This window comes from Schistocerca piceifrons, chromosome 6 (genome assembly GCF_021461385.2).
Source record: "Schistocerca piceifrons isolate TAMUIC-IGC-003096 chromosome 6, iqSchPice1.1, whole genome shotgun sequence".
Lineage (NCBI taxonomy): Eukaryota > Metazoa > Arthropoda > Insecta > Orthoptera > Acrididae > Schistocerca > Schistocerca piceifrons.
In genome coordinates this window covers 162,756,187-162,769,990 of record NC_060143.1, presented here as the reverse complement: position 1 = coordinate 162,769,990, position 13,804 = coordinate 162,756,187, and the positions used below count along the sequence as shown (strand labels likewise).

The 13,804-nt window shown below is 42.8% G+C and overlaps 1 protein-coding gene across 1 annotated transcript in view; it reads right to left on the bottom strand.

Annotated features, from left to right (window-relative positions):
• Nucleotides 1–3,048: 3,048 nt before the first annotated feature.
• Nucleotides 3,049–13,804, bottom strand: part of LOC124803007 (thyrostimulin beta-5 subunit) — an 81,375-nt gene continuing 70,619 nt past the window's right edge. Inside the window, exon 2 of the mRNA XM_047264114.1 lies at nt 3,049–4,716. Coding sequence (XP_047120070.1) covers nt 4,471–4,716 — 246 coding nt within the window. The 3' untranslated portion in view covers nt 3,049–4,470. The remainder of the gene's footprint in view (nt 4,717–13,804) is intronic.

The window sequence follows — 13,804 nt, the reverse complement described above, 5'->3', positions numbered from 1 at the left end:
CGCAGTATCAGTACAAATATGGCCGCCCCACTTGCGACTTGCACCAGGGAAGAACAGCGTTCTGTTATTCGGTTTTTGCGTAGTGAAGGTGTGAAACCTATTGAAATTCATCGACGAATGAAGGTTCAGTACGGTGATGCATGTTTGTCACAGCAGCAAGTCTACAAATGGAGTAGGAAGTTCGCAAATGGTGTGACTTCAGTGGAAGATACAACGAGTTGTGACTTCACAGAACAGTGCAGCAGTTGAAGCCATAGTGAAGAAAAACCGCCGAGTGACACTAAATGACGTTGCAGCATGTTTGCAGATTAGTCATGGATCAGCACACCACATTGTGCATGATGTGCTCCAGTTTCACAAAGTATCTGCAAGATGGGTACCACGGCAGCTGACTACTGAAATGAGAGAACGACGTGTTGATGCTTGTGAAGAACTTCTTCGGCGCTTTGAACGAAAAGGTGATGGCTTCCTTGCAAGAATCGTTACTGGGGACGAAACCTGGGTTCACTTCCACCAACCGGAAACTATGAGAGCGAGCAAGGAATGGCGCCATTCCTCATCACCAAAACCAAAGACGTTTCGAACTGAACCATCAGCAGGGAAGGTTATGCTGACTCTCTTTTGGGGCGAAAAAGGCGTCATTTTGGAGCATTACATGCCTAGAGGGACCACTGTCACCAGCGCATCATACACAGATCTCCTAAAAAATCATCTGCGGCCTGCAATCAAATCAAAGCGACGTGGATTGCTGTCAGCAGGTGTCCTTTTGCAACATGACAATGCAAGGCCCCACACTGCCCGTAGAACAGTTGCAACAATCACAGACGTGCATTTTGAGTGTCTTCCTCATCCACCATATTCACCAGACCTTGCCCCTAGTGATTTCCATATGTTTGGACCACTCAAAATGGGAGGGAAGAAGTTCCGTTGTGATGAAGAGGTACGCCACGCGGTGCATGAGTGGTTCCACGGACTACCAAAAGAATTTTTTTCTGAAGGAATTTATGCACTTTGTAAGCGCTGGAGGACTTGCATTGAGCGCGGGGGAGATTATGCTGAAAAGTGATACAGCTTTGTACCACTTTTCCACAATAAATAATATTTAAAAAAATGTTTAAGGTTTTCATTTTACTCGCCCTCGTACGAGGGATATTCGGAAAGTAAGTTCCGATCGGTCAAGAAACGGAAACCAGTGTGAAAATCAATTAAATCTTTGGACATATGTGTTCGACAGTGTCTCTAGTATCCCTGAAGCTTGCATCACTTCTCTCTTTTCAGTTCTGAGTGCATAGGGTGCACATAAAGATGCGTAGAAAATAGTGTCTCTCGCCAAGTATGAGGTCTTGGTGAGAGATTTCGCCTGATGTTATGCAGCCCACATTACAGAACTGTACTTACTTCGTGATAATTCTCGGTTAAAATCTGCAGGGACAATGAAAATGCTCCTGCAGCGTTTTCGATGGAAAGTGTTTGATCACCCGCACTACAGCCTTTAATTGGTTCCCCCTGTGTTTCATCTCTGGTCACATTAACTACTGGCTATGAAGACAACATTTTCGCACAGGCAACGAGCTATAAATGAGTGTAGAGAATTGGCGGGAAGTACAGGCGCCTGCCTTCTATGACGAGGGTATTGGAAAGTTGGTATAACGGTGCGACAGATGTTCTACCTGGAGTGGCGATTATGTAGAGAAGTAGCAGGAAGGTGGATCCAACTGTCGCAAATAAAACATTTCTGATTTTCAATGTTGTTTCCATTTCGCGACTGATCGGAACTTACTTTCTGGACACGCCTTGTATTGTGCACGATCTTACGTGTGAAGTGTGTAGGCACAAAGGCCGGAAACCTCTCTGTCGTACCTGTGACGTGGGGAGGTGTGTTCCCAGGAGTTCTTTGTGGCTGCTCGGTAACGAAAAGCTAACGAACTTGTGAGTCAACCTAGCACTTTGCACTTCAGTAGTTCGGGAATTATTAAGCAATGATCTCCATCATAGCTATGGATCGTAACCGCATAATTGTTGTTTGAATCTAACATCATTGGGAGAGAAAGATTGTGTTTTTTTTCAGTATGCTCTTCTTTAATTCTCAATGTCCGGTACGTCGTGGACGCTACAAGCGTTGATAATAAAGCGTCATATTTACAGTGAGTACAGTGTCCTATTGTTTGTTCTAAGCATGATTATATTTCGTGCAAAGTGCTTCTTGCAAGAGTCCTTTATTTATTTTCTCATTTTTGGAGGATATTTATTACGTTTCTGCGTGTGAATGGTTAGGTGATTTTATCCCTTCCTTCTCTTTACCAAAGTCAGTCACGAACAGTCCGATAGCTTTTGTAGCCCTGCTTGGTGACGTTAGTGATTTAGTGTATCTTTGCAATGTATTTAAAATATTTCCACACACATCTGTGTTACTTTCGCATCACGTTAGGCTGTGTTTAGTATATTTTTACAGAAATATTTAGAATAGTTAATCATGACTGTATGGAATAAAAAAAATTGAGTAAGGCACAAGACTGAAATGTTGTATAACGTGATGCGTCACACATTTCTCAACTTAAGGTGGCAAATACACGGTGTGATTCTTCCCTCTAAACGATGTTCTGAAAAATCAGTTTGCTACAGAAGAAGCGCGTCTGTTCCTGTTGCTCCAGGTCGCCGAGGATTTTAAAATCCGAACAAAGGAAGTTGGCGGAATCCTCTTACAGATGTGCACTTCGGCGCTCAGCCCATACATAATATTTCTTCTTTTTTTGAAGACTCTTCAAATAGCTTGCGTCATTGCTTATTCTGAAGAAAATCGATTAGTAAAAGCATCAGCGGTGGACACGAAAAGTTTTTGAAAGGTTACTGTCAACATACCTTCCGGGGACATGGAAGGAGACGGATCGGTAAAGTTTAGTTGTATCGACGGTTGTTGTACAGGAAACAACGTGGAGTAGATTGAAAAATATCGTTTTTAACCATATGCTATAAACAGTACTCCACTGTACATGTAATTTTGCAGGGTAGTACAATGAGGTTAAAGAATAATAATATTTAAACATCCAGTAATACTATAAACATTTATTTATTCTAATCAGATAACACGATAACACGATATTCTACATGAATTGAAACTAGTTTCTATACTAAACATTCAGTGAAAATATATGGCAATAAACATACAAGAAAAGAACAGCAGTTGAGATAACTAATACACAGCAGACATAGATAAAAGTTTTGTTCAGCATAAAAGTAAGAGAGTCAATTGTACTATTTCTCATTTGTACTATATGCTACAGCAAAGATTCAGGAAAAGAATTCTGAAATCACCCGTCTCCTTCAGAGCAATCTGAAGCTGAGATTTTAAATTATGCTCCAAATTATTGGTAATATTTTTAAGCGTAATGCGGTTTGTGGTAAATTATATTTGAACAGTTTTCAATTGATACTTTTCAGGAATGATAAATTGTATATGTAACGTAACAATGTTGACGTACAATTTGAATACATAAGACAGTATTTATGGACAGCTAAGTAACTTAGAGTTCTTTCATTAAGAGTTTATTGTTAAACAAAAAGAAAAAAAACAGTGAGAAATCGAACTTAATTTGGCAACAGAGGCAGTAAGTGAATCTGGGGTACTGTGAGGTATACTCAATAACTCAACAAAAACCCATAAAGAATTGTACAATTCATAATGACAGTTACACACGGATTTTACGGTTCAGCGTCTTCATTAGGAACGAACAAATTATACATACTTAGACTAATTACCAGAGGCAGATAGTAAAAATGATTTATAGCTAAGGTAATACTGAAAGTAATCTTTGGCATAAATGGTGAGAGATCGTGTCAGTTTGTAGCCATCCACCACGGTTGGGTCTTTTTGACAGAAATAATGCATTTTGTGAGAAAGTAGTTCAAAGTAGGTTACGTATTAAAGGGAATAGAAATTTAGTGTGATGCCCCAGATACTATCTGTACTCTGTACATAAGCCAACAGAACCGAAAAGGTGTAAGAATACATGGCTCTTGGGTTTGCCACCAGATCATGTTGTGTAAAGTCCACAATATATCTCTTTGCCTCCATTAGGCAGTTAGTGGTGGTTACTGTTGGAAAGTAGGAAATGCAGGTGTCCATGCTTTTCTTATGGAGCAGAGATCGAGTTGCCTACAGATGGTAGCCTCTTTAGGGGACTGAAACAATGTGAGCTCATAGCAGACCAGAGAGCTGTATTAGTCTCCTTGGAAAGGCCGAAGAGAGACGTATGTTTAAAAACATTAGTATATAGTTGATGAAAACCTAGATCACTGAAAAAATTGAAACACCTCAGAACATTTATTTTGAATTGCTAGGGTAGATGAGCCTGTACGGAACTTTGAAAGGAGAACAGAAGGGTGGGTAAACCATCGTTAGTACGAAGTTTTGTACACGTGGAGTGGATGGCTGGCAACGCGACAGTTAGGTTGGCGTGAACTGCTTCGCCTCTACCGGCGGCCGAGCGCTTTGAAAGGGCCGGAACGCTGGCCGCGGTAGCGCAGCCCCTCGCAGCTGGCCTCGGAGGAGCGGCAGATGGCGCACCGGCAGGAGACGGCCTCGAGGAACTCGTAGCGCTCGGTGCCGGGGGCGGCTCCCTCCTCGCAGTTGCGCAGGCGCACAGAGCGGCGCTCGCGGGCGTCGTGCAGGCACACCGGGTGGAAGCTGCGCTTGTACGGGAACCGCCAGTCGGAGATCTGCAAGCAGGCGGGCGCACCACTGTACACATGAGCCGTGTTCAACGCAATTACTAAAATAATAACAACGTTACACACCCCTCCCCCAAATCCTTGAACGCCATGGCCACCGCTCAGCTATCCATGTCATTTTACGTTTTCCCACGTGAATCGTATACTACACTACTGGCCATTAAAACTGCTACATCACGAAGATGACGTGCTACAGACGCGAAATTTAACCGACAGGAAGAAGATGCTGTGATATGCAAATGATTAGCTTTTCGGAGCGTCCACACAAGGTTGGCGCCGGCGGCGATACTTACAACGTGCTGGCATGAGGAAAGTTTCCAACCGATTTCTCATACACAAACAGCAGTTGACCGGCGTTGCCTGGTGAAACGTTGTTGTGATGCCTCGTGTAAGGAGGAGAAATGCGTACAATCACGTTCCCGACTTAAAAAACGGTCGGATTGTAGCCTATCGCGATTGCGGTTTATCGTATCGCGACATTGCTGCTCGCGTTGGTCGAGATCCAATGACTGTTAGCTGAATATGGAATCGGTGGGTTCAGCAGGGTAATACGGAACGCCGTAACGGATCCCAACGGCCTCGTATCACTAGCAGTCGAGATGACAGGCATCTTATCCGTATGGCTGTAACGGATCGTGCAGCCACGTCTCGATCCCTGAGTCAACAGATGGGGACGTTTGCAAGACAACAACCATCTGCACGAACAGTTAGACGACGTTTCCAGCAGCATGGACTACCAGCTCGGAGACCATGGCTGTGGTGACCCTTGACGCTGCATCACAGACAGGAGCGCCTGCGATGGTGTACTGAACGACGAACCTGGGTGCACGAATGGAAAAACGTCATTTTTTCAGATGTATCCATGTTCTGTTTACAGCAACATGATGGTCGCATCCGTGTTTGGCGACATCGCGGTGAACGCACATTGGAAGCGTGCATTCCTCATCTCCATACTGGTGTATCACCCGGCGTATTGGTATGGGGTGTCATTAGTTACACGTCTCGGTCACCTCTTGTTCGCATTGACGGCACTTTGAACAGTGGACGTTACATTCCAGATGTGTCACGACCCGTGGCTCTACCCTTCATTCGATCCCTGCGAAACCCTACATTTCATCAGGATATTGCATGACCGCATGTTGCAGGTCCTGTACGGGCCTTTCTGGATACAGAAAATGTTCGACTGCTGCCCTGGCCAGCAGATTCTCCAGATCTCTCACGAATTGAAAACGTCTGGTCAATGGTGGCCGAGCAACTGGCTGGTCACAATACTCCAGTCACTAAACTTGATGAACTGTGGTATCGCGTTGAAACTGCATGGATAGCTGTACCTGTACACGCCATCCAAGCTCTGTTTGACTCAATCCCCAGTCGCATCAAGGCTGTTATTACGGCCAGAGGTGGTTGTTCTGGGTACTGATTTCTCGGGATCTATGTACCTAAATTGCGTGAAAATGTAATCACATGTCAGTTCTAGTATAATATACTTGTCCAATGAATACCCGTTTATCATTTGCATTTCTTCTTGGTGTAGCAATTTTAATGGCCAGTAGTGTATTTAATCAAATTCCTACTTCTCCTCAATCATTCAATACTTCGTACACGTGAAGAACAACAAACACTACGTAGGTAGCTTTTTTGTTTTTTCTGAGCAATTGGTTTCGAACATTTTTAGTTCATCCTCAGTTCCATTTACCTGGTGGTTGTAACTGAGTGCAGCTGCTCACAGATACTCAGCGTGGGCTGTAATTTTCTTATGGCAGCAAAACTTGGTATATTTGCCAATGCGGTTAATACGGAACCGATTTAAGCTGGAGAAAAAGAGTTCCAATTTTGGCCACCGAGTCTGAGGCTCTGTACAGCATATCCTAAACGTCTCCAGTGCTCATATTCAACAAATTGTGAAAGTGAAGATTAATAATAAAATGAACGTTAACAGATTTGACAAGGAAAAACTAATGTCCAGTGTGCTGGGAAGAGTTGCAACAAGCCCTAGTCAGAACAGAGAAGTTCATCTGCAGAAACCAGCACAGTTTTAGGAAACAGCGGTCATGCGAGACACAGCTGGCCCTCTTTGTGCATGATATACAACAGGCTCTAGATACCGGCTCCCAGGTTGATGCCACGTTTCTCAACTTTCGAAAGGCGTTCGACTCAGTTCCGCACTGTCGTTTGCTACAAAAGTGCGCGCTTACGGTCTATCCAATGACATGTGCGGTTGGATAGAAAGTTTTCTAACAGACAGGGAGCAGTATATCGTCCTGAACGGAGTAACTTCAACAGAAACAAGAGTAACTTCAGGTGTGCCCCAGGGCAGCGTAATAGGTCCTCTGCTTTTTACGATTTACATAAACGATCTGGTTGATGGTATTGACAGCGGCCCTAGACTGTTCGCCGATGATGCTGTAGTTTACAGGAAAGTAGTATCACACGAAACTTGTGAAAAAATCAATGAGGATTTGCAGAAAATAATTGTGTGGTGTAATGACTGGCAGTTATCTCTCAATATTAGTAAGTGTAACCTACTGCGTATAACAAGGCGAAAATCCCCATTAATGTATGAGTACAAAATAAATAGATAGAAAGTTTTCTAACAGACAGGGAGCAGTATGTCGTTCTGAACGTGGTAACTTCAAAAGAAACAAGAGTAACTTCAGGTGTGCCCCAGGGTGTGACTATTTGAAATGATCTCAAATGGAATGATCTGATTACACAAGTAACGGGTAAGGCGAACTCTAGATTGCGGTTTATTGGTAGCATCCTGAAGCGATGCAGTCCTTCAACGAAGGAAATAGCTTACAATACGTTAGTTCGTCCAGTCTTAGAGTACTGTTCGTGTGTATGGGACCCTTACCAGTTGGGTCTGATTTTAGAGATTGAGAAGGTTCAAAGAAGAGCGGCAAGATTCGTGACCGGTACATTTAGCCATCACGAGAGCGTTACAAATCTCATAGAAAGTTTGAAGCGGGACACACTTGCAGATAGACGACGCGCTAAACAGAAGAGTCTGCTCACTAAATTCCGAAATCCGATTTTCACCGAGGATGTAGAGCATATGTTATTACCACCAACTTTCAAATCGCATAGTGGTTCAAATGGCTCTGAGCACTATGGGACTTAACATCTGTGGTCATAAGTCCCCTATAACTTAGAACTACTTAAACATAACTAACCTAAGGACATCACACACATCCATGCCCGAGGCAGGATTCGAACCTGCGACCGTAGCAGTCGCGCGGCTCCGGACTGAGCGCCTAGAACCGCTAGACCACCACGGCCGGCATCGCGTAATGATCATCATTCAAAGATAAGGGAAATAAGAGCTCGTACTGAGGCGTTCAGACAGTCGTTTTTCCCTCGCGCGATCCGCGAGTGGAACAGAGGGGGGAAATATGACTTTGGCGCGAATTGTGCCCTCCGCCACACACCGCTTGGTGGCTAGCGGAGTATATATGAAGATGTAGAACAGCAAAGGAAACTGTTCCGCTTCTGAAACCGAAGAAGCATGCTTGGTGGAACAGTGATTGTGAGGCAGCAGTGAAGCAAAGACAGCATGTGTGGCAGAGATGGAATGCCAAGGGAAATGCGGCTAACAAAACTAACTTTCTGGTTGCTAGAAAACACGCTGCATACGGGGAGTGAAGCGTACATGTGAGAAAATGCAGTGGGCACAAATTTAACAAGACTTCCTGAAGAGAAATACACGAAACGTCTATAGAATTTTTAAGGAAATTCTTACCATGTACAATCCTCCGAGCCTACACTTCAAAGCTCCAAACGGGAAGCTAGTTCGCAATGATAAAGTCAACTCGTAGATATTAGCGAATTACTTTACAGCTCTTCTGAATTGTGAACCTCCAAACTCCACATTTCCCTTTACCAACTATGTAGAAGTACACCCAAATTCATCACCACCCACGAAAGAGGAAATCAAGCTAATCATTCACTCGCTTAAAAACAACAAAGCACCAGGGGGAGATCGTATATTTGCTGAGCTTTGAAAGTACGCAGGGGATAAGGCAATAGAAAAACTAACAGAAATTGTCAGCCTGATTTGGGAAACTGAAAGGCTGCCACATGGTTGGAATTCTGCTCTAATTCATCCTCTTCATAAGAAAGGCTACAGAACAGATGTAAATAACTATCGTGGTATGTCTCTCATATCAACAACCTATAAGGTTCTGTCGAAAGCTCTACAAACTAGAACAGAAGAACAGCTAGACCCACAGCTGGGAGCGTATCAAGGAGGTTTCAGGAAGGGGCGATCGTGCGTCGAACAGATAATAAACCTCAAATCCATCCTTTCGTACCTGAACCTCAGGTATAAAACTTTTGTTGTGACCTATGTGGATTTCAAAAATGCATACGACTCGATTGATCGTAATACCCTAATCAGAGTTCTAGAAGAACTTGGCCGAGACAAGAGGACCAAAGCGATATTCGAGCAAACACTAACCAACACAACCCCAAAAGTGAAATTTAGAGGAGAAACATCAGAAGCTTTTGAAATAAAGACTGTAGTGAGGCAAGGAAAAGGGCTGTCACCTCTGCTCTTCAACTGTGCCTTCGAGAAGGTGATTCGTGAGTGACGCAAGGAACTGGAAAACCAAGGAGTTAAAAATTGTGTCAGGCTGGGTTATAAGAAACAAAATCTTGAAATCGATTGTCTCGGTTTTGCAGATGGTCTTTTCTGATTCCATGTAAACAACTTAGAGACAGATTAATGAGCTTAGCGTACAATCACAGAAGACTGTCCTCCAAAATTCATTTGAGAAAACCAAGTTGATAACGAACATAAATTCACCACCAAGGGAGCTTGTAATGGGAAAACGCAAATTTAAGCGAGCTGAAAATTTTAAGTATCTCGGGAATGGGTAACAGCCACTTTATCAGAGAAAGAAGCCTTCATATCACGCGTGAACAAAATGGAAATGGCATTCCATTTAACCAAAAACATCTACAAAAAAAGATCAGTATAGTTCAATGCAGAGGTAAAGCATTACTGCAGCGTTATCCGTCGGAGGTCTTGTACACTTCTGAATGCCTAGTAATGAACAAAAGAGGCCTAATAGAAAAACTGAAGGCCAAGGAAAGGAAGATTTTGAGAAATATCTTAGATCCTACCAAAGAGAATTGGGAATATGGAAGACGTCATTATCATGAACTGTATTCCCACATACAGAAGATAACCGATCAACCGGAAAAGGATTATGTTTTACGGACTTATGACCCGAATGAACCCTGGAAGATTCACCAATCGTATGATCACCTACTTTCAGGAGAAGAAAATGGGCCTGGTTCACAGAGGTGGAGAAAGGTCTTAAAGAAGTGGAGAGCGCCCATGATGACATCTTGGAGCGTGTCCCACTCAAGGAGAGGCTTATGGCGTGGCAGGGTTTCCAAGAAAAACCAAAACTAAAAACAGGAAAGGCTTGGACCCAAGAGAGGAAGGAGCAACACCGAGAACGAACGTGGGAGTACTGGGCAAACATCAGAACACGTAAAGCAAGACAGTAGAAATAACGTGGTCCACAGATGGCCTATACGAAATGAACGAATGAATGAATGAATGAACGTAATGCCTTTCTCACTTGTTTGACCTTTTCTGCTCTAGTCCCATTCCTAACGTATTACATATGAAAACATTTCTAATTGTGTTTATTGCGTTCACAGCGCCAAATTTGCACCTTGTGCCCAAAATTTGAACTTTTTGCAGGGTAAATGACATTTCGCTGCCTTACGATAATTACAGTGCGACATCTGTGTGTAACTGTACATTAATTATAACCACCCAGTATGTTACTAAAGGGCTAATACAGCGCATGGTGCACGATCCCAGTTGCATGTTGTCTGTCTGGCAGCATCCAGGAACAAAGAAATTTGATTATGATATTTTTAATAAACGTATTGACTGGATTTAAAAATTTAAAACGGTGTTATAATCTACTCATTAAGATGTACAGGGGTTGAATAAAAATATGGAAACACCACGAGAAATGCGTGCTTGTACATAAATAAAGTTACTAGCCTAGCCTGCACGTTGTGCTGTTGTATTTGGCCATGAACAGCACCCGCACATTGTACTCTACGTCCCAAAGTGTCAGTCGGGTCAGAACAGTTTCCTGTGTAGTTGCGAGTGCACCATTGCGGAGCTAAGCGAATTTCAACGAGGGTAAATTGTTGCTACTTGTATGGTAAAAAAAAAAAAAAAAAAAGAAAGAAAAGAAAAGAAAAAACCGAAAGTATCATCTATAAGAGCATCTTTGTGCTGTCGTATCCTGTTTAGTTTCCATTTTATTAAGCAACGGATCTGAGGATGATGTACGATGACATACAAATGAGTCGAAACTGGTTATCCAATTATAAAGTGACGTACATTATTGCTTTTTCTCTACAGACTGGTGCAGTTGTTGTGTCCTGTGGACACTATGACTTCAATTATGACCCCCGCACATCCTATACTGTCCGCAAATTCGACTCCAACAATCCTGTTGCTTCCCCCCTGATCCTCAACCCTGGTACGCTGCCTGGCCTATACCCACACATTACAACAACTCCAAACCTATACACACTTCACATCATCTCCTAATGAAACTGCTACCGTCTTTCTGTCCCAGAATCCATTACGATATTTACCCATCCTTTAAATTATAATTCTTCCCCAATCGACGTTAGGACTACCCCTTCCCCCCCACCCCCCAACCATCTTTATCACTTTCCTGTTCATACCATGGTCATGCCTGCACCCCAGTCTCCCTTTTTATCCTCCCACACTCGACCCCTATGATTATATCCACACCATGCAACGGTACAGAACTCCTAGTGTTTCCCTTCGGCCAACTTTTTTCTCAGTACAGGTCATTCAATTTTTACTGAAACTAAAGTGCTTTCTTTTTGAGATCGTGTACTGTCTTCGTCGTCTTTTAAATTATTTTTTACTTTTATTTTACCCTCTGTTCTTCCCATTTTTCATTGAAAACGACAAAATCAACAGTTTAATTTTATATTAACACCACTCATGAAATAAATCTTTTTATAAAATCGAAGGATCGTTTATTTGTATTGCTGGCAGCTTACCTCCAACCCATATGGATCGAGGGGCAAGAAACAATAATTCCGCAGAAGAAAACACTGTTAGTGAGTCGCACCTACTGTATTAAGCTAAAAATACGTTCCGCATTGGCCCCTATTAATATTTTAGTAAAGCAGGAGTCATTCACAGAAATGGGAGTTCTCACCATTCCTTTCGGTTATGAATGGCGATGACAAACCTATTCAGTTTTTTTGACAAAGCTTTTCTTCTTTATTTGAAATTTTAAGTACATTCAAACAAATCAATACCATTCGTGCATTGTTATTGTGGGGCTTACAGTTGCGTCTCGCAACCTGTTATGCACAGACATCTCCGTGTGACATTGGCGCGCCTGCATTGTATTCATTCTTTCAGAACGTTCCATCATCGATGTTCTCCACTGCAGCCTTGACTGAATCAAACGCCCACCCCTGCTTGGGCGTTATTCGCACGCCTTGTAATGCCTTTGTCCCTTTGTAACTTTCCACCGCAGCATTCCATGTGGCAGATGTGATTCATTAACAGCTCTTCCCAGCGGGTATGGAATCCTTGATTGGAATGGGCTGGTTCCATTTGTAAGAGTTAACAGGGGCGGAATTCCGAGCGCAGCATCGTTCCATTGCGCAATCAATGCCACCGTTAAAACGCGAGAGCTCTTGCACTTTTGCGTTTTGGACGGTAGTTCTGTACCGATATATCATGCAGATGTGATATACTATAAGAAAGTGAAGTACAGAAAATTACGTCAGAACTCAGAAAACATTGCTACAGTAATGCAAATTTTTGTGTACATTTACAGTTACTGCACGGCAGTATGGAACGTATTATATAATTGACAGATCCTGAAAACTATTTCCTAATTGGGCCTGGCCCTTTGTCAGCAGGTTCGAATCCTGCCTCGGGCATGGATGTGTGTGACGTCCTTAGGTTAATTAGGTTTAAGTAGATCTAAGTTCTAGGGGACTCGTAACCTCAGATGTTAAGCCCCATAGTGTCAGAGCCATTTGAATTTTCCTAAACTATCTACTGGACAACGTCGAAAGTTCCTCGAGTATACTTTTCTTTGATGCTCTTCCAGTAATAAAGTCGCAGTGCTAGTAAATTCGAGCGAAATGCTAGCACCGAAGAATGCTGGCGGAAGACGACGCTTGGTGCATGTACTGTCAGTTGGCTGTCAACAAAACATTTGTAATTTGTTTTTACAGTCGTAGGCTTTCACGAACAATCTCTGTTGGATAAAATCAAACCACATACACACTGTAAGGCAACAAAAACAAAGCACCACGAAGGAATTATCTGAATGCGACGGAAATCGGAATATGTGATGTACACGTACAGACTGTTGTTGTCGTGGTCTTCAGTCCTGAGACTGGTTTGATGCAGCTCTCCATGCTACTCTATCCTGTGCAAGCTTCTTCATCTCCCAGTACCTACTGCAACCTACATCCTTCTGAATCTGTTTAGTGTACTCATCTCTTGGTCTCCCTCTACGACTTTTACCCTCCACGCCGCCCTCCAATACTAAATTTGTGATCCCTTGATGCCTCAGAACATGTCCTACCAACCGATCCCTTCTTCTAGTTAAGTTGTGCCACAAACTTCTCTTCTCCCCAATCCTATTCAACACCTCCTCATTAGTTATATGATCTACCCATCTAATCTTCAGCATTCTTCTGTAGCACCACATTTCGAAAGCTTCTATTCTCTTCTTGGCCAAATTAGTTATCGTCCATGTTTCACTTCCATACATGGCTACTCTCCATACAAATACTTTCAGAAACGACTTCCTGACGCTTTAATCAATACTCGATGTTAACAAATTTCTCTTCTTCAGAAACGCTTTCCTTGGCGTTGCCAGTCTACATTTTATGTCCTCTCTGCTTCGAACATCATCAGTTATTTTGCTCCCCAAATAGCAAAACTCCTTTACTACTTTAAGTGTCTCATTTCCTAATCTAATTCCGGCAGCATCACCCGATTTAATTGGACTACATTCCATTATCC